The following is a 21,770-nucleotide window of genomic DNA, read 5'->3' as shown; positions in this document are numbered from 1 at the left end:
ACAGTACAGACATGCGCTGCTTCACCTTCCTGTCTGACTAACCTGGGTAAGTTTAAGGCTCAGTACAAAGTGAGCATTCTAACATAAAGGCACAATTCCAGTTACTTGATCCTCTACACTTTTCTTTTCAAAATCGTACACTATGCAAATGGGGCCTGCATTTGGCAGATGATGAACTTCACGGGTCTGCCTGATTTAGGAGTTATTTTTGTGTGTATAGATGATATAGATTAGCCAATTTTTTCGTAACAAGACAAAGGAGCGATTAGCCAATTTTTTCGTAACAAGACAAAGGAGCTGCGGTAGTTTACCCATGCCCACTTTGCCCAGACTGACAGTAATGGGTAGAAGGATAAACTTCTTTATTTTCAAGGATGGGCTTTCATTCTTCATATCCATTCCTTTTGCTTGCAAGAGTGGAGCAAAGGAAGATAGAACTCGACGAGCATTAGAACTATAGCCCTCCCCTATCATCTATGGCTTCAGTTGCAACTTCTGCCTCTTTGCAAAGAGCTTTCAGTTCTCACCGTGTAATCAAGAAACATAACTCCATTTTGAGACCAACATGCTCCTTGGGAGCTATGCATGCGTCCAATGTCGCCACCATTGATGTTGAGAGCAAGAAAATGGTTAACATGACAGAAACACATGAAAGACCCGTTGTACTCAAGACTGAACCAGTGGCCATTAAAAGCGAATCAATGCCTGGTACTGAGACAGAGTTATCTGATCCAATGTTCAGCGACGAGAGATGGAAAAATGGGACTTGGGATCTGAATATGTTCGTGAAAAATGGGAAGCTGGATTGGGATAGTGTTATTGTTGCAGGTAAGAGGCCCTTACAGTGTTCTTACTTCAGAGTTGATTCAACATGTGAAGTTTCACTTAACCTCATAATTTTTTTGAAAATATATTCCTCGTTCTTGGTAATGACAAATGAGTATATAAATAGTTCATAGACAAATCTATCTAATTAGAATCTGAACGTATCCGTCAATCTGTATGTTCAGGACCTGCCTGATTTGCCTTAATGGTATTGTCTCCATAATACTAGGGTCTAACAACCTATTCCAGGATACACTTATCTCCACTTCTTGCATGCCGTACGCCGTGTCGTTCGAAGTCGAAAAGAGAATTAAGATCTAGTTAAAGCATTGATAATGATGATGGTGGTGATGATGATGATAAATCACCACTCATTTTAGTTCAATCACAGTAATCTCTATTATCTACTGAGAGTCAGACACATTCTGTTCATAACTTCAGATGCTGAAATTAGTTATGGTCTTAGGGAGAATCATATAACATGTACACTTACTGAATTTGCTATGATCCCATCTCCTATTTAAATTCCACCTAGAAGCTCATTGATTCAAGTATATTGTATTTATTCTAGTCACAAGATAGAAAAACAAACATATTGGTCCTCAATAACCGTCAGCTCTAAATTAAAATTATTCGAAAACTAATGAATGAATGAATAAGACTAAGACAACGTTGAGGAGCGAGTCTGCATTCTGCAATCATAAAAAAAACGTTCATTAGATACTTCGGTGTGTGTGGACTGCCAATACAAAGCTTGTGAAAATTAGTTCAAACGCTCAGCTAAAGGTTTTAACACGAGACAACAACAAATATAGCTAAGGTATCACCCTTCTCTTAATGTCATCCAAATATTTGTTTTGCTGCTATTGAAGAAGCAACACGGAGAAAGTTTCTAGAGGTTTATCCAGAGACTGCAACAAACTAAACTCCAGTAACCTTCAGAAGCTCCATCATACCTTGGTGGGCATGGGTCATGAGGTCCTATCTTCCAGAGGCAGAGCTTATCAATGGTTAGCAGGCCATCAGTTTCTTCAGCGTATATAATGTTTCATATATATGGGCTAAACCCTTGAGGTTTCTTTCAATGGCATTTTCTCACAGGACGTGCAGCAATGATCGGGTTTTTTATGGCATATTTCGTTGATGTTTTAACCGGGCTAGATGTGGTCGGCCAGACAGGGAATGTCATCTGCAAAGCGGGCCTCCTCATAACTGTTCTTGGAGTCGTAGCATTTAGAAAATCCGAAGACATTGGAAACCTGCAAAAGCTATTAGACGAGGCCACTTTCTATGATAAGCAATGGCAAGCTACATGGCAAGATCAGAGCATAGACAGTTCATCAAACAAGAAAGATAAGCCAACTAAGTAGAAATGACACCGTAACACATAGAACTTCACATGCCGCATGGAAGGTACCTCTAGTTTTATAACAAGGAATGCTATGTGATGGTTTTATTATGGATTTGAGTGCTGAACTGATGGAGAATATAGCATCTAGTAATTTCTTAGCATGGAACTGAGATCTCTACACTATATGATAGCCGGGTCTTTAGGAGTCCCACTTCAAAACCGAACAGTGTATTTCCAATCTCTCTATTTTAAGATTTTAGAACCACCTCCCTTAATTTGCAAAAAACTCCCCCACTTTACTGAATACCAATTCCAATCGAAATTAAACACCAAGTTCACTGTATTACACATACACACCAACTCCAATTTCTCCAATTCCAATCGAAGTTCACTGTATTACACATACACACCAACTCCAATTTCTCTCTATATATATGAAGGGCTTTCTTGAGAGTTTGTTGAGAGGTATAAGGTTTTTTTTAAGCATTATCAAGTGTGGGTTGCTGTGGAAGAGGTATAAGGTTAGAATTTTGCCTTTTTTGTTTTTTTTTTTAATTATTATTATAAAAGTTTGAAAGTTTGATGGATATGTGAAATCATGTGAAACTATGATTGTGTCATGTTTTGCTTTCAACTTTCTCTTTGATCTTGACTGATGGTGAGGAAGAACAATACTATTATTGTTTTTTTACAAAGACAACGTTAACTTAGAGTGTGTTTAGGGTCTGCAAACATTGTACAATAAAGTATCTATTTATATTTGGGGATCATGACGGAATATCATCTCAAACACCACTATAATAACACGGAAAGCACATAATTATTATAAAAGTTTGAAAGTTTGATGGATATGTGAAATCATGTGAAACTATGATTGTGTCATGTTTTGCTTTCAACTTTCTCTTTGATCTTGACTGATGGTGAGGAAGAACAATACTATTATTGTTTTTTTACAAAGACAACGTTAACTTAGAGTGTGTTTAGGGTCTGCAAACATTGTACAATAAAGTATCTATTTATATTTGGGGATCATGACGGAATATCATCTCAAACACCACTATAATAACACGGAAAGCACATAGGAGACTAGGCAATACGTAATTAACTACATACAACTGCATTACTGCCATACAAGTAGTGGTGTGGGTGGGTTGGGGGAAGAAAGTCAGAACTAATAAGTGTCTTTCCCTCCCAGCAAAAAAAGTTTCCCTAAAGCAAGACAACTGAAATTCCTATATGTTAAAAGGAAAATCTAGCAGCAAGTAACTACTTTAGCTTTTTCATAGTAAACATCTGAACCTTACGAATTTCTAACCACAATAGATTTTACATCAAACTATTTTGGCGATGCTTAATCTGTAATAGAAAATACCAGCATTAACTCGTGAAATCTAGCAAGCGTAGACACAAGTGACAAGGATTATTGGTGACTTCTTCAAAAACAAATCAGAGTAGATTGTATAACAAGGTAAGCAAATGGATGTATCAAGTCCTTTAAATTTCAGGAATCTTTCTTAGAAGTGCAACACCTTATCATTCTCAACCAATGATAAGTGTTAACATTCAATATTAGAAATGGATGTATCAAGTCCTTTAAATTTCAGGAATCTTTCTTAGAAGTGCAACACCTTATCATTCTCAACCAATGATAAGTGTTAACATTCAATATTAGAAAACTCCTGTCAGATGGTTTGACATACACAAAAAGGTCCTCTTAAATCATTGTAAACCCATCTTAAGTGATGTCTAAATAAAATTCAAGGTACCATTGTCAAGATGGTTGCTTAATTTGAATATCAAGGATAACAGCTTAATGATATGGAGACAGTGGACATTACTCATTAGGAGTTAGGAGCTCATGTTCGAGGGCACTTTACTTTCTCTGAATTTGTTATTCAGACAACAAAATACTTCAAGGGAGGTTACCTCCTGAGTTTACAAATTTCCGCATGTCAGACACCAAAACATGTAATGTAACTTTTGTTGCAAAATCGCCGTTTAGTTGTCAAGAAAGCTGAAATTTTAATGACAGTGTCAATAACCCATCTCCAAATTTCTAGCTCAGCTGAAATTTTACAGGCTTCATTTTCTCAGCTTTCAAGGATTTGTTACACGCACCATATTATCCACTTATATTCGCCTTTTCCTACCCAAATAGTATATGTGAAAGGCATCTTACATATTTGCTCTTATTCAGGATTATCACTTACCTATTCTCACAGAGGCAATATCTTTATGATTAAAGGTTTTTTTTCCTTACCCAAATCTCGCAGAAGTCAGGGCTCTGTTTCATTATCTCTACGGTGACTATGATATGCCAAGAGTGTTTGACAGTAGCAGTAAGCCTTCTCAGCTAATGACTTCTCTCGACCTTGGTACACAACCCCCTACGCACATAGGATATGACCCTTAATAGGATATGACCTTGGTATAAGGATTGTTGTACTTATTGTAAGAGTGGAAAAACTGACATGGGCTGATCACGTTGATTTAAAAGTAATTTGACGTGCATTTTTTCAGTAATACACTGGAGATAAGAAATTTGGAACTGATTTTACCTAGAAACTGGTGTACTTCTTAGGATGTAGTATGAGTGGAAACGATTTGAGCTGTGCTTTACGTCGCAGAAGTCAGGGCTCTGTTTCATTATCTCTACGGTGACTATGATATGCCAAGAGTGTTTGACAGTACCAGTAAGCCTTCTCAGCTAATGACTTGACATGGGCTGATCACGTTGATTTAAAAGTAATTTGACGTGCATTTTTTCAGTAATACACTGGAGATAAGAAATTTGGAACTGATTTTACCTAGAAACTGGTGTACTTCTTAGGATGTATGAGTGGAAAATATTGACTTGCTCATATGTGTTTATCTCTTAGATCTAAAAGAAATTATGAAATTAAGGATAAATTAATGCTGGAGTATAACTATGTCTGTTTCTTATAATAGGCACTGTTGGCTAGGGAGCGTGCTAGAGCTGAATTTCAGGATTGGGAAAAGAAAGAAGAGGAGGTTTGTAATACAACTTGACATTGTCTCACTTTTATTCTATGATGGATTGCGTATTGATAGAACTCGCCAGTGCACTGCTTCATGTGCTTTTCCCACTGCAGGACATCTTTTTCCATCTTTTTTATTCTAGGTAACTTAAAAGTCCCCTTAAGAACATGTGCTAGCCTACACCTCATCCCGGATATAAGTAGTCACTTATTAGTCCTTTAAGTGCTTTCTTTTGTTCCAGCCCAACTCCAAATGTATTGTTGTTCACTTGAGTGTTGGGCTGTTTAGTGATAGTAATGCCTCCCTTTTCCCACTGCAGGACATCTTTTTCCATCTTTTTTATTCTAGGTAACTTAAAAGTCCCCTTAAGAACATGTGCTAGCCTACACCTCATCCCGGATATAAGTAGTCACTTATTAGTCCTTTAAGTGCTTTCTTTTGTTTCCAGCCCAACTCAAATGTATTGTTGTTCATTTGAGTGTTGGGCTGTTTAATGATAGTAATGCCTCCCTACATCATCAAGTAGTGTGTCTTGATTGGAAAGGATCATGCTGGCTGTAATATGCTGCTCTATCTCTGATACCCTCAACGCATCTGATTGAATATAATATATCAATTAATACATTGAAGGTATATTATCATTGAATTAAGTCGAGTACAAGATAGTGGGATTGTTAGTTGCCATGCATGACCCTAACAGTGAGGTATCAAATGTCTTAATGTCAATTTGTAGATTTGGTTTTCCTAAAGTTCTTGGTTGGGTCCACGAATTTACTATTGTTATAAAACTTCTAAGCAATAAAACTTTATTTTCTAACAAAACTTTGTTTGCTATTGTTATGAGAACCTTATATTAGAGTTTGCCCTCTTTGGATTCACTTACATGTAAATTCGTTTCTTCTGAGGTAATGTTAAAATTTTAAATTACATGATTTAATTCATAATATTTTTGTATGTGCATGTAATTATATATCGAAAGTACTTCTTTTCTTTATATTAGATTTTTTGTGAGTGCATAGTTAATTTTTTTTTTGTTATATCCGAAAGTACTTCTTTTTTGTATGTGTTCAATCTAACTACTCTATATTAAATGTCCCTTACAATTATAATTTGCCTTTTTTTTTATCTTTATTATAAGAAATCCATTATGGCCAAGGACAAGAATAAGCAGGTTAAGTAAATCAAGGCTAAGATGCAATCTTCTCCCACAAAGAGAGTTGGTTATAAATGATTCACGTGCTACGAATTTCAAATATTGAAAAGTTCAATCTATGCGAGAGAAGAAACCGTGAATAGGCAAAGAAGCATCACTCTTGATGTTGATTTTGAGAACATCAACAACAATTCAACAAATTTTAATTTGTCAGATTTTGATTTCATTGACGGCATTCCACTTCTTAAAAAGTACTTTCGCGATATTGGTAAGTATTAAATTAAACACGTTGAATATTTAGATTAATAACTTATATCCTTTTTCTTATCTTTTTTTTTCTTTATATAGAACTATGGGACTTTGGGGAACCCAACAAAATTTGTTCTTTCTGTGGAGCTATACTCTGGAATGAAGAAAGGAACAACAAGAAACAAAAGGGACAACTTCCTACATTCTCCATTTGTTGTCAAGTAGGAAAAATACAACTTCCACTATTGAAGAATCCTCCACAATTCTTAAAGGATCTGCTTGAATTAAGGGGACCAAGAAGCACTCATTTTATTGAAAACATAAGATCATATAATTCGATCTTTGCTTTCACATCAATGGGTGGAAAAATAGACTATGCAATTAACAATGGTGGTGGTCCATATGTCTTCAGAATTCATGGACAAAATTACCATAAAATCGGATCGTTACTTCCATCAGGAGATAAACCAAAGTTTGCGCAGCTTTATATATATGACACAGATAACGAGGTGTCCAATAGGTTAAGTGCTCTACCCAATCAAGCACTCGAACAAGCATTGGATGGTAGTATAGTTGAAGGATTGATAACAATGCTGAATGCAGAAAATGAAATTGCAAAGGCCTTCCGAATGGCACGAGATAGGTTCAATGAAGAGGATTACATACACATGCGCATTAGACTTATCGGCTGCGCTCAAAAGATGCAAGACAAGTATAACCTACCTACATCTAATTATCGAAGTAGCAAAGAGCGATGCTTGGAAATGGAGTTGAATTTCATCATCGAGATATAGTTGTTGAACACCAAGAAGAAGGCCTCAAGCGAATTCTTGAACATTATCCTAGCTTTATGGCAATGCAATATCCTCTTTTATTTCCATACGGTGAGGGGCGGCTACACATTCGATATTTTGTATCGAGGAGAAGAAGAAATATCGAGAAAATCACCATAACACGGTTAGCATCGCGAGAATATTATGCCTTCGGACTTCAACATAGAAAATGAGGGCGGACTTTAGTCGAGGTGGTAAAGTAAAATTGCAATTTTCGGTCGATATATACACATGTGTAGAAGAAGAAAGACTTGATTGGTTCGAAACAACCAGTCCACAATTAGAGAGAACTATATAAGAATATAGTTGACTCGATTACTTATTTGGAGACACGGATGCAAGATTAGTCGAAAAGCGTTTAGTTTTGCCTTCTTCATTTTCTTGGTGGGCCCGCGGTACATGGTGCAGAATTATCGGGGATGCCATTGCTATATGCGGATGGCTTGGGACCTCGGATCTATTCATCACATTCACTTGCAATCCAAAGTGGAATGAAATTAAACTTGCAATGAAAAGAGTTGAAGGTCTAAAATCGAATCTTGCCCGAAGTTGTTGTTAGGCGTTTAAGATAAAAGTGGATCGATTATGAAGGACCTCAAAGAAGAAGAACACTTTGGCAAAGTTATGGCAGGTAATTTTAAATATTTTACATCTTAATTTTATTTGTGTGATGCCTAAACTATGTGACTCTTGGCTTGAAAACATCTTACTCCTTTTTTCCCCCGTAAATTATTCATTTTTATTTTATTTTATTTTCTAATGGTTTTACTTTTATATAGGAATAATTAGTCGATTTACAATATAATGTCTAATGTCTCACTTAGAACCTTCAAGCCAAGTGTAATAACTAATAAATAAGCCAAAAAATGAATGATATTCCAATGGTTGCTCGGGGTTATGCAAAACTTTATATATTATACTCTTTTCTTAAACGTAACGACTTTATACAAACAAATTTGTAAATTTTCATGTGATATAGTGGTATCAAGCACTCATATTTATTTACTTTTAAATTTGAATTTTTGCGACAATCTATGTTATTGAATTCCAAAAAGCGAGGTCTACCACACGCTCACATACTACTTTGGTTGCACCACGATGACAAACCTTCTACACCGGTGACATTGATAAGATTATATCAATTTGAACTTCGGACAAAATGATGACCGTTGTTGTTATATGAAATTGTCGTGAGACAACATGATTCACGGTCCATGTGGAGAGCTAGACAAGAATTCACCTTGCATGAACGAAGCGAAAATGTACCGGACTTTATCCAAAAGAATTCTCTGAAGAAACTACATTCGATGACAAAGGGATTTGCAAAGTACATGAGAAGACCGGGTAGAGCGGCTACAAAAAGCGGAAGAAGAAGACTTTCACCGTTGATAGCAGATGGGTTGTTCCTTATAATCCGGCTCTTTCAAAGAAAATATGGAGCACATATCAAGCGTGGAGTTACGTAATAGAAGTCGAATGGTCAAGTATCTCTTCAAATACTTGAGCAAAGGTCAAGATAGATCCATGCTGTTGTTGAGGCCCGATACCAATGTTGAAAACACGAAACCGAAGAAACAATAATACAAGTTGATGAAATTCAAAGATTCTGGGACCGAATCGGTATGTATCGCACATGAAGCTTCTTTGGAGATTATTTGGATACGATATCAATATCGATACCCACCCTGTTGAGAGACTACCATTTCATCTTGAAGGCGAACATACGGTGTTCTATCATGACGATGACAACACAGGATGAAGTCATCACCCGTGAAAGTGCAAAGAAAACCAAATTCTGAGTGGATCGCTATAACCAATTACATGAAGATGGTAGACACGAGGTATGTTGATTTCCCATTAAAATTTGTTTGGGTTGATTCTTTTAAATGTTGGCAAGTAAGACAAAAAGGAGTAAAAATCGGAAGGATCTTTTATGCACATCCGACGTCGGTTAACGGTTTTATTCGCGAATGGTATTAAATGTTCAAAAAGGTGCAAGGTCATATAAAGATCTTAGAACCGGCTAATCAGCGGCAAGGTGTATGAGGATTTCAAATCAGCGTGTTTTGCACTTGGGTATATTGCAAAATGACGAAGAATGGAGCGATGCAATCGTTGAAGAAAAGTCAACGGGCCGGTAGTGCTTCCTTGAGGCAGTTATTTGCGACACTATTAGTTTTACGTGAGGTGAGTGAACCTTTGGTTCTATGGAACAAACATTGGGAGTTGTTTACGAGGCGACATCTTGGACAAAAAAGAAAGAACTTCGAGCAAATGGCGGTGATCCGATTTTAACACACGAAGAGCTTAGAAACCATCTTGTTGAGATTGACAAATTACTTAAACAAGTCAACCGTCCGGTGAAGGATTTTAAGATACCGTTCAAAGACATGAGGTCAGAACCTAGAGACCCAGATAGACTCATCACGGAAGAACAAGACTATAGTCACAATGAAATGCACCGACAATTTCATGAAATGCAAAACTGCCTGAATCATGACCAGAGGACTATATATGATGAAATTATAAATGCAGTCAATACAAACTCAGGTGGGGTTTATTTTGTCTATGGAGGAGGAGGGACTGGCAAGACATTCCTCTACAATACCATACTGACCCAACTGCGGTCACAAGGGAAAATAGCCATTGCAGTTGCTTCTTCGGGAATAGCAGCTCTACTTTTCCAGTGGAAAGACAACAAGATTCAAGATTTAAAATCCCAATAGAAATTAATGAGTACTCGAACGCAATATAAGTCAAAACACCATCTTTGGCGGACTTATTCAACGAAGTGATCTTATAGTATGGGAACTAAGCTCCTATGACCCATGGCATGATTTTGAGGGATGAGACAAGGCTGAAAGATCTAATGGGCAAAAGAAAATGAAAACAAGATCTTTGGAGGTAAAATTATTACGCTGGGGAGATTTGAGGCAGATTTTACTGTCATTCCAAGAGGTACAAGGGAAATAATAATTTCTTCATCGATAAACAGATCACATATTTGGCAACATTGCAAAGTCTACAAGCTAACTAGAAACTTGGCGGCTTAAAGAATGTGCATTCTTCATTGGCCGATTTCAAGCAAGTGGGTATTAGACCTCGGAGAAGGAAACTTACGGCATTTCCATATTCGAAGGTAAAGAAAAAAATTGGATCCAAATTCCTAATGATCTTCTTTATTATTCCGGGCGATGACAAAGATAAGTGATATCGTGTCAAGTATTTACAAAGATTTACCATCAAAATACATGGATGACAACTACTTCGTGAGATAGATGTATTTTGTCGCCTACAAACGAAGTCGTAGATGATATCAACTCCCACATCCTTCTTCTTCGAGGGACAAATCATTGAGTACTTCCGATTCAATAAGCTCCATATCTGAAAATATTGAAGAACAGTATGCAGTATACCCAGTTGAATTTCTTAATACAATTAAAGGATCTGGTCTTCCAAACCACAAGCTGGAGTTGAAACTTGGCACGCCAATCATGCTCATTAGAAACATAAACCAAAGCCTTGGTCTTTGTAATGGAACCAGACTTATTGTTATTCAACTAGCTCCAAAGGTCATTAGAGCAAAAATTATAACAGGGAGCAACATTGGCGGAGAAACTGATATACCAAGGATAGAGACAACTTATAAGTGCACTAACTGGCCTTTCAGTTTGAAGAGAATACAGTTTCCAATAAAGATTTGTTTTGCAATGACAATAAATAAAAGTCAAGGACAGACATTGAAGCATGTGGGGGTATACTTGCCTAAGCCAGTTTTCAGTCATGGACAACTATACGTTGCAGATCACCGAACAACTACAAGATCAGGACTGAAATTCCTAATCAAGAAAAATGGTGATGAACCAGAAGGATACACTCAGAACATTGTCTACAAAGAAGCATTCAACAATTTACAATGAGGTAAAAAAAAAATATTAGTTTAATATCAAATTTTCATTTTTTAACTTCAGATAGTATTTAATTACTTATTAACTGATTAATTTTTTTATCCTATTAGGTGTAGAAGACCATCTACTACTATGGAGACATTATTCACATTCGCCATTTTTTTATATTCTCTTTTGTTCTTTATTGGAATATACACACCCATTTTCTATATATGCCAAGTGTTTGAAATCACTACAGGTTTACTACCGTTGGACATACATTTGTTTTCCTTTTATATTTATTTTTTAGTTAATTATATTAACTTTGAAAAGATAATCTCCTACTTATCTGTTCTCGGTCGATCTACTTGCAGCATTTAGACATGACAACTCATTACAATTTGATAAAGCAAGCCACCAAGTCAGTTAGGAATTTGAAGCTCAGAGTAAGAATTGATAGAAGCTGGGACCACTATCTGGTTGGAAATGAAACATTGTTAAGTAAGGATATGATCCTTATTGACGAAAAAGTAAGTACCACACTTATTCAACATTTTTTTTATCACTTTAAGATTTATATCCATTATTTTTTTCATTCATACAGGGTGACCAAATTAATGCGTCTATACCTATGGAGATCTATTCACAGTTTAAGGAAAAAGTTCAAGATGGTTCAGTGGTACATTTGGAAAAATTCACTGTTAAAAACGTTAGGTCTTACTGTCCCGTGAACAATAAAAACAAGATAACATTTGAGAAGTATACTACCATGAGGAATATTTCAGATGAAACATCAATTCCACGACAACTATTCAGCTTTGTCGATTTCAAGAAATTAGCCCCACGTGATAAGCAAGACGAATTTCTTACTGGTAATTCTAACATTTTTTTTTCAAATTACATTAGTTCGTTTATTGGTAAAATTTTCATAGGCTTACCAATAAAGTTTACCTTATTCAGATGTCATTGGTTTCTACAACAACATCGGTGAATTGCAAAAAAATGTTCACACAAGAATGGGACAGTCAGATAAAAAATCAATCTACATTGATAATGAGAGGTATGCTTTTTCTTATTAATGATACTCTACTATTTAATAAACCAACTAATCACCAATGGTATATTTTTAACTCTGTTTCCTTATTTGTTGTTAGAATGGAATGCTTGGAAATTACTTTCTGGGGAGATCGGATTAAACAAATACCACAAGTCCTAACAAAAAATGGCCCAAGAGATATTATAAGCTGTGACTTCAACAACAAGATTGTTCTCGGTACATCTATCTAAATATGTACATTCAATAAATTTGAGTGATATGTGCTAATGTACAAAGTTATTGGGCTTCGGTAAATATGTACTACAAGCAACACCGTGACAAAGGTGTATATAAACACTGAAACAGATGATGCTCATACTTTAAAAATAGGTAACAATTACTTATTTCATAGGAAAAAATCATGTACATACTTTAAAGTTTATGACATATCTCTTATGTAAAATGCAGTTCAAACAATCCACGGCGGAGTTGCCAATTTCAGAAAAAGGCCATCTACCTATGCAACGTGAGGCAATTCAAGTGAAAAATTTAGAAGAAATTGATACATTGCTAATGAGTACTTCATCGATTGGTAACTTCCTCGCCTTTATCCAAGTTCATGTGTAATTCTTCTTTTCAATTATTGTTTGACTATTTAACAAAATTTGAAATTATCAATGTATATGGGGAAAAGGTACAAATTTAAAGCAAAAATATCGGATATTGACAACAAATACAACCGGCATTACAATTGTTGTGAAAGCGACCAGTCTTGAGAAGAAAGGTAGAACTAAAATATCCGGAATGGTGGTGTGACTATTGTTCCATTTCAATGAAAGAACCAACAAAAGGTATTGAAACAAATATTATTAAATAAATTACAAATATTATCATAGAGAATAAAGTAATTACATTCTATGCAGGTACAAAGTCCAATTTGAAATAGAAGATTCAACATGCAAAAGTTGATAACAACGTTTGATGATGATTTTGAATATTTGTTGCAACGCCCTTTGGATGAACTGTTGAAAATTGAGAAACAGGTATTAATTAGTTTTAACTCTTTAAAATTACATTTATTTACAAAAAATCTCGCACGATGATATTAAAATATTATATGCGGGAAAATGGCTTCGACTTGGTTTTCAAATATTAGAAGAACCAATTGGCAAGGAATATGAATTTGAAGTCGAATAACAAAGTACAACTGTGAAAATGGAAAAGATAGCTCATTAACCGTCTCAAAAATAGACAAAATTGAAGGTAAGTACAAATTTTATTGTTGCTTATAATGCATTGTTAAAATTTTCATTGTTGCAATTTATTGCCTAAGCAAGTTGTGGAACTTTAGCTTCATTTCATACCCCAGTAATAGTCATAGCTAATGTTTCACTCTACTACTAACCTATCTTAAAAAGGGGGCATCAAAATCATCAAACAAGAAGATGAAGAACCAAATGCCAAAAAAACAATGTGTAGAAATTCGGGTAACATACTCATTCTCTAATACTTGGAAATAAAATATTGAAATAATAACTAATTGTGATTTAAAATTATTCTTAATCTGCAGGATTGATTGAATTCATAAGGCTTCTCATCAATAGAATCATGGACGAAACGAAGGAGTCTTGAGGCGACATACCTGAAAATACACTCAAGTTATATGTTGAAGTTGCTTTAATTATACATTTTTCTTATTTAAAGGGATATTATACATACATTAAACTCATTATTTGCTCATTGTCTTCCACTTAATTGAAAGTTCTTTCACGATCTAATAGTGGTAATCGCTAAAGGTTTGCTTATTTAAACATCTTTCAAAAATTTATATATGGGCTTAGAAATATCTATTTGATTAGTTTAATGGGGATAGTGTGCTTACAGTCTTTAGTTTATCTATGCAAAGACGCAAAGAGTAGATACTATGGTACTTTTGTGATAGGGAGATTTGGCTGAGTCTATGGAATTCCACTTGAATTGAGGGATTGTAGTTGCGAGAGTTGGAAGTGAAGGGATGGTTGTTGAAATGGTTCTTTGGGATGGTAAATGAAATGGATGATATGGGTGTTGAAAGCGGTGGATAAAGCCGGTTATAAGACACCTTCTCCTATTCAAATTTGATACCACTTGGGTTGCAGAGAGATGTGATTAGGATTGGAACCGGGTCGTAAAACTGCCGCTTTTGTACTTCCTATGTTGACTTATATATCTAGATTGCCATCTATTAGTGAGGAAAATGAGGTTGAGGGGTCCTTATCTTTGTTGTTATGGTTCCTACTAGAGAACTTCTAAAACAAAGTTTGGTATTAAGGAACATACCTCCGAAAGTGTTAAAGAAGCAGATTTTTGTTTTTCGCATTATGGATGTAATGGCTGAAATCACCCCCTTCGAGGTCATTGGACCGAATATTAGTTCTCTGTTATGGAGCAGATTAAGCATTGAATCACGATCGCTTTCACCTTCATATATCATTGATTTATCACCGGATACCATGCTAGATAGTTTCCAACTCCAATTGCCGAAGTTACGTCGACTTTACTCTATATATGTGTTTTGTCGAGTCGATCATCGTGTATTCCACCTAATTCTACATCGTGATGTTAAGCCAAGCAATATATTGTTGGACAATGACTACAATGCTTACCTATCCGACTTTGGATTGGCCGGGCTTCTTGGTACCTCCAAACTCATGCGACAACAGGTGTAGCGGGCACATTTGGATACATTGCTCCGAGTATGCAATGGCGTGTCGAAGTTCGACAAAGGCGAGAATATATAGTTACGGTGTGGTGTTTGTTGGAGTTGATCTCGATAAGAAAGCCTTGGATCCCTCTTTCTCTTCATTTGGAAATGGTTTTAATATTGTTGGAAATGGTTTTAATATTGTTGGATCGACTTTGGAGAAAACAATTTGGTCGTGTTGCTCCAGTTGATTCGGTAAACTATGTTTTAACAATTCTTCTCGAGTAAGGTTTTAAAGATAGTAACATATACTAAATAACAATCGTAACATTAGGATTATGGTGGACTTCATAGGAAAATTGTTAGTTCATCCAGTTTGAACATTTTCCTATTTTGAACACGTACATCTCTGAAGTCTCAATTGATGTGTAATTTCTCTGTTTTGATCGCTTGAGATAAGCTTCACAATAAAGACGAAGCACTTCGAAAGTATTTTAAAATATTCTCGCTTTGATGGTTTCGCAAATTAGTTCGGTTGGAACAAGAAAAGTAATCTCCAGTTTTTTAATCTTGAAACAAGATCGATTACTAAAACATTGTTTGCTAAAAATAAAGGTAATAAACACATCATTACACGTGTTGATGAAGAGAGTGAATCTGCCTTGCATGAATTAATCAAGTCGTGGGTGAATATGCTCGTTGAACCGTGATACAACCACATATGCTTGAAGATCACAAATCCACCTTAAAGTGTCGTGGAAAAATCGTTTTACCTCGTCCTTCACCATAATCACACATCACAAGACCTCCTACATTGTACATATCGCTACAACTAACGCTAAGGCCAACAACTTTTAGTTACCTTGAATTTTTAGCCACTCCAAGATAAACCACGCGAACTGAAAAATGCCAACATGATCCCCCGAAACACTTTTTGGTAAAATCCCTAAAATACACCGGTTGAAAAGTTGAACATCGCCTCAAGATCGGGCTACTTTTGATAAAACCAACTGAAAGCACGGTTCGCATACTAGTGTATCTAATATAGCAGGGAAGTAACGGAGAATACAGCTTCTAGTACCCTCAAGCAAGGTTCAAAATATCGATATCGATCAATATATCGGTGTACCCAAAAACCGATATATATCGGAAATATCGGATATATCCATTATTTTGATGACCAGTCCAAACTATTTAAAATATCGGAAATATCGGAAATATAATATCGGAAATATCGGAAATATATCGGAAATATATTGGAAATATCGGATTTATATTAAAAAATGGTCAAAAAGTCAATCGATATATATCGTAAATATCGGATATATCGATTATATCGGCGATATAAACTTTTATATCGGAAATTACGATATATATCGGAAAAAAAAGGATACTATATTCGGTGGATATATGTCGGAAATATCGATGTCGGTGTACCAAAATACCAATATATATCGGCGATATATCGGATATATCGGCGATATTTTGAACCTTGCCCTCAAGAAAGGGGAGTTCTATCTTTCAATACTTAAATAAAATTCCATCAGGTTCTGCACTTCTTCTAGTAATGAATGAAAGCGTTCAAATGCGTCATGTCAAAAACCATATCCAACATAACAACACGACAGCTGGTGATAAGTTCTTATTAGAATGGACTAGATTTTGGACCCGGGCATACGCCCGGGATCTATTAAATATTTTGTGTGCTGAAAAAGTTTTTACAAAATGTTTTACACAAATTTTCGAATCAGAATATATTTTTATTGAAAAGAAACCGAAAAAAGTTAATGAGCAGCGATTATGGTGCATAAATACTTGGAAACTAATGGATCAAATTGAGATAGCCTCTTCAGTTTGTGGTTTATGATATAAATCCATAATTTTCAAATATAATTATCTTAAATTCGATCTAGCTTGTATAATAGTTTTATTAGATTTATGGTGATTTAGCGGCAAATTTTCGAATCAGAATATATTTTTATTGAAAATAAACCGAAATACATTAATGAGCAGCGATAATGGTGCATAAGTACTTGGAAACTAAGGGATCAAATTAAGATAGCCACTTCACTTTGTGGTTTAGGATATTAATCCGTAATTTTTAAATAAAATTATCTTAAACTCAATCTAGCTTGTATAATAGTTTTATTAGATTTATGGTGATTTAGCGGCAAATTTTTGAATCACAATATATTTTTATTAAAAATAAACCGAAATACGTTAATGAGCAGTGATTATGGTGCATAAGTATTTGGAAACTAAGAGATCAAATTGAGATAGCATCTTCACTTTGTGGTTTAGGATATTAATTTGTAATTTTTAAATGGAATTATCTTAAACTCGATCTAGCTTGTATAATAGTTTTATTAGATTTATGGTGATTTAGCAGTAAATCATCACCGCTCAGCTTACATACTAATGTGTACAAATCACTAAAACAGATTGATTGTTTCCATATCCTCAAAGAATACACTACTCCCACTTGAAAAGATTTGTCACATGAACGTGTCCTACGAACAGGTGTCGTTATATTAAATTATTCTAAAAAATATTAGCAACTATGCATAGCTATGAGATATGAAAATTATATTAATTACTCATTTAAATTTCTTGCATCACTATGCATAGCTCTATAAAAAGGAAGCATCAAACATTGATAAAACTCATCGACTTCTTTTTATTGTTAGGTTTAACAATAGAAGTTTGATTGAAGTTTTGTAAGAATGCCTAATGTGGCGAAGATAATATTGAAGCTACTTGAATAGCAAGACATTCCCAATCACAATAAAAGAATTATGATAAACACTACTTAAATTGTAAAACTATATTTGTGGAGATATTTATTCCTCCTACATATAATACAAATATATTTTAGGGTTATTAGTTCAATGCATTTGCATCAAGTTTCGATTTTCCATTAATTATTCTTTGAGGTTAGTTTAATGTAGACGTTGCATCTAGTTTCCAAATTCTCATTAATTATTCTTTGAGGTTAGTTCAATGGAGTTGCATCAAGTTTCGATTTCCGTTAATTATTATTTGAAGTTAGTTGGTGCAATTGCATCCACTTTATGATTTCCGTTAGTTATTCATTAAGGTTAATTGATCTGGTTGTATCCGGTTTTCGATGTTTCGTTAATTAGTATTTGAGATTAGTTCATTGCATTTGCATCCAGGTTCCAATCTCCCATTAATTACTCTTTGAGGTTAGTTCAATGCATCTGCATCCAGTTTCTGATTTCCCGTTAATTGTTTTTCTAGGTTAGTTCGATAGTTTACAATTTCTATACAGTTTGCATACATGTAAGACTCTATTTTTATAAACTCACTTTCGTTTTAGGTTCCTAATTACTGATGTGAGAAGGCTAAAAAAGCAGACATTTATGTTTTGAGGTCAGCACGATGCAGTTACATTCGACTCCTGATTTCCAGTTAACTATTTTTTAAGCTATTTCAATGCATTTGTATCCAATTTATGATTTCCCATTAATTAATCTCTGATTTTAGTTTTATGCAGTTGCATCCAATTTTTAGTTTTCCGTTAATTATTCTTTGATGTTAGTTCAATGCAGTTGCATCCAATTTTCGATTTTATGTTAATTGTTCTTTGAGGTTAGTTCAATGCATTTGCATCAAGTTTCTGATTTTCCGTTAATTATTTTTTAAGGTTAGTTCAATGTAGTTACATCAAATTTATAATTTCCCATTAATTATTCATTTAGATTAGTTCAGTGCAGTTTCAACCATTTTTCAATGTTTCATTAATTAGTCTTTGAGATTAGTTCATTGCATTTGGATATATAATTTCCCATTAATTATTCATTTAGATTAGTTCAGTGTAGTTTCAACCATTTTTCAATGTTTCATTAATTAGTCTTTGAGATTAGTTCATTGTATTTGGATTCAGTTTCCGATTTCCCGTTAATAACTCTTTAAGGTTAGTTCAATGCATCTGCATTTAGTTTCTGATTATTTATGCTTTGAGGTTAGTTCGATGCAATTATATCCGGTTTCTGATTTCCCATTAATTATTCTTTGAGATTATTTTATTATATTTGCATTTAGTTTCCGATTTCCCACAAATTATTCCATGAGGTTAGTTCAATATAGTTGCATTCGGTTTTTTATTTTCTGTTAATTATTTTTTGAGTTTAATTCAATGCATTTGAATTGCATCTACTTTCCGGTTTCCCATTAATTATTATATGAGGTTTGTTTGATGTATTTGCATACTGTTTCCGATTTCCCGTTAATTATTTTTCAGGGATTTGCATCCAATTTCTAATTTCCCGTTAGCTATTATCTGACATCAGTTTAATGCAATTGCACCCAGTTTCCGATTTCTAGTTAATTACTTTTTGAGTTTAGTTTATTGCATTTGCATAAAGTTTCCGATTTCCTGTTAATCACTCTTTGAGCTCTATTATGTATTTGAATCCAGTTTCCGATTTCCTTTTAATTATTCAATGTGGTGTCTAATACCAACTTCTACTGATTCATCTGTAGTGTCTTTGCAAACATGACATAAAAAGTAAATTATGCTTGATTTACTATGTGGGATCATCGAAGATTATCCAGTTCCCGATTTTCCATTAATTATTATTTAAATTATGCATGACTCACTATGTGGAATATTCAAAGATTATCTATGAACGGGTGTGTTATATTAATTATTCTGAAAAATATTTGCAAATATGCATAACTATTATATATTAATATTATATTAATCACTCAACCAAATTTCTTATAACATGAAAACCTCTCTCCATTAAAAAAAATAACTCACATTTGATAAAACCCTTCAACTTTATTTTGTTGTTTAATAATAGAAGTTTGATTGAAGTTTTGTGAGATTGTCTAATAAGGTGAAGTTCATATATATTGAAGCTACTTGAATAGCAAGGAGTTTCCAATCATACGGAAAGAGATAAGATAAACACCATTTTAAATGCAAAACTATACTTATCGAGATATTACCACAATATAACCTAACTATGTTTTGAGGTTAGTTCAATGCATTTGCATATAGTTTTTGATTTTTCGTTATTTATATTTTGAGGTTAGTTCAATGCAGTTGCATCCAATTTTCAATTCCTGTTATTTATTTTTTGAGATCAGTTCAATGTAGTTGCATCCAGTTTCTGATTTCTCGTTAATTATTCTTTTCGATTAGTTCAATACATTTGCATCCAATTTCCAATTTCCTGTTAATTGTTCTTTGAGTTAGTTCAATGCATTTGCATCCAGTTTCTGATTTCCCATTAATTATTTCGTGAGATTAGTTTAATGTATTTCATCCAGTTTCTGATTTCTCGCTTATTATTTGATAAAATTGCATTTCCATCTAGTTTCCGATTTTCCGTTAATTATTGTTTGAGGTTAGTTCAATGAATTTGCATCCAATTTTCGATTTCCCGTTAATTATTTCTTGAGGTTAGTTCAATGCATTTGCATCCAATTTTCGATTTCCCGTTAATTATTTCTTGAGGTTAGTTCAATGCATTTGCATCCAATTTTCGATTTCCCGTTAATTATTTCTTGAGGTTAGTTCAATGCATTTGCATCCAATTTTCGATTTCCCGTTAATTATTTCTTGAGGTTAGTTCAATGCATTTGCATCTAGTTTCCGATTTCCCGTTAATTATTGTTTGAGGTTAGTTCAATGAATTTGCATCCAATTTTCAATTTCCCATTAATTATTTCTTGAGGTTAGTTCAATGCATTTGCATCTAGTTTATTTTTTTGAGATTAGTTCAGTGCAGTTGCATCCGGTTTTCGATTTTCCGTTAATTAATTTTTAATATTAGTTCCACGCATTTGCATCATGTTTCTAATTTATAATTAAATTTTCTTCGAGGTTAGTTCAATGCATTTGCATCAAGTTTCCGATTTCCTGTTAATTTAATCTTTGAGGGTTAGCTCAATGCATTTGCATCCAGTTTCCGATTTTCCGACAATTATTTTTTTATGTTAGTTTGATGTATTTGTATCAAAGTTTTGATTTTCCGTTAATTATTCTTTGAGGTTAGTTTAATGCAGTTGTATCCATATTCCAATTTTCTATATATTACTTTTTAAGATTAGTTTAATACTTGCATTTGCATCCAGTTTTCGATTTTCTGTTAAATATTATTTGAGGTTATAGTTTGATGCATTTGCATCCAGTTTTCGGTTCCCCATTAATTATTTTTTACGTTAGTTTCATTCATTATTATATATTTTTTTAAAATATTTATCATTATTGCTTTGCCGTTATTTTTTTTTAATTTTCTATTATATATTTTGTGATGTTATTTTTTGTATAATTGTTTTTAAGTATATTTTGAGGCCGTGTTAAGGATATATTCGAAATAAGTCGGTGCTTTATTAAAATTGTATGATTTGTAATAGGGAATTAGTTTCTACAAATCACATATTTTTAGCAAATTTTTTTATATGATCAAATATATAAGAATTGGAACACTAAAAATGTTTGATTCGTAACCTTTTATAAATCATCTATTTTTTAGCAATTTTGTTTATCTGATCAAATATATAAGAAGTGGAAATACACTCAAACTCTCAAAATATAAGAATTAAAAATACACTAAAACTCTCCAAAGAGGTTCTATGTACGTGAGATTGTAGGCTATTATAAAATATTATCTTTCATATTAGAGTTTCACATAAGAGAGAAAAAAAAACTAACTCTCATATTAGAGTGCCACATAAGAGAGAGAGAATCCTCTATTAGAGGTCTCTGCTTTAGTATAT

General features: G+C 34.0%; 1 protein-coding gene and 1 pseudogene across 1 annotated transcript; both read left to right on the top strand.

Annotated features, from left to right (window-relative positions):
• The first annotated feature begins 476 nt into the window (after nt 1–476).
• On the top strand, nt 477–2,195 carry LOC147523995 (light-harvesting complex-like protein 3 isotype 1, chloroplastic pseudogene; annotated as a pseudogene).
• LOC147523994 (uncharacterized) lies at nt 1,927–12,864 on the top strand. Its single transcript, XM_086573231.1, has 7 exons — nt 1,927–2,697; nt 5,126–5,188; nt 11,673–11,828; nt 11,903–12,170; nt 12,259–12,358; nt 12,453–12,571; nt 12,803–12,864. Exons 1-7 carry the CDS (start codon nt 2,611–2,613, stop codon nt 12,862–12,864), a joined length of 855 nt encoding a protein of 284 aa, XP_086429357.1. The 5' UTR covers nt 1,927–2,610.
• The last annotated feature ends 8,906 nt before the right edge of the window (nt 12,865–21,770 follow it).

The sequence above is a fragment of the Coptis chinensis genome, chromosome 1, assembly GCF_015680905.1.
Source record: "Coptis chinensis isolate HL-2020 chromosome 1, ASM1568090v1, whole genome shotgun sequence".
Lineage (NCBI taxonomy): Eukaryota > Viridiplantae > Streptophyta > Magnoliopsida > Ranunculales > Ranunculaceae > Coptis > Coptis chinensis.
The sequence above is the reverse complement of the archived record's forward strand: the minus strand, read 5'-3'. Positions and strand labels throughout refer to the sequence as shown.

Coding starts and splice junctions, on each gene's coding strand:
- LOC147523994 (XM_086573231.1), top strand. CDS start 2,611: ATGAAGGGCTTTCTTGAGAGTTTGTTGAGAGGTATAAGGTTTTTTTTA. Junction 5,189..11,672: donor GGGAAAAGAAAGAAGAGGAG/GTTTGTAATACA, acceptor ATCTACTTGCAG/CATTTAGACATGACAACTCA. Junction 11,829..11,902: donor TGATCCTTATTGACGAAAAA/GTAAGTACCACA, acceptor TCATTCATACAG/GGTGACCAAATTAATGCGTC.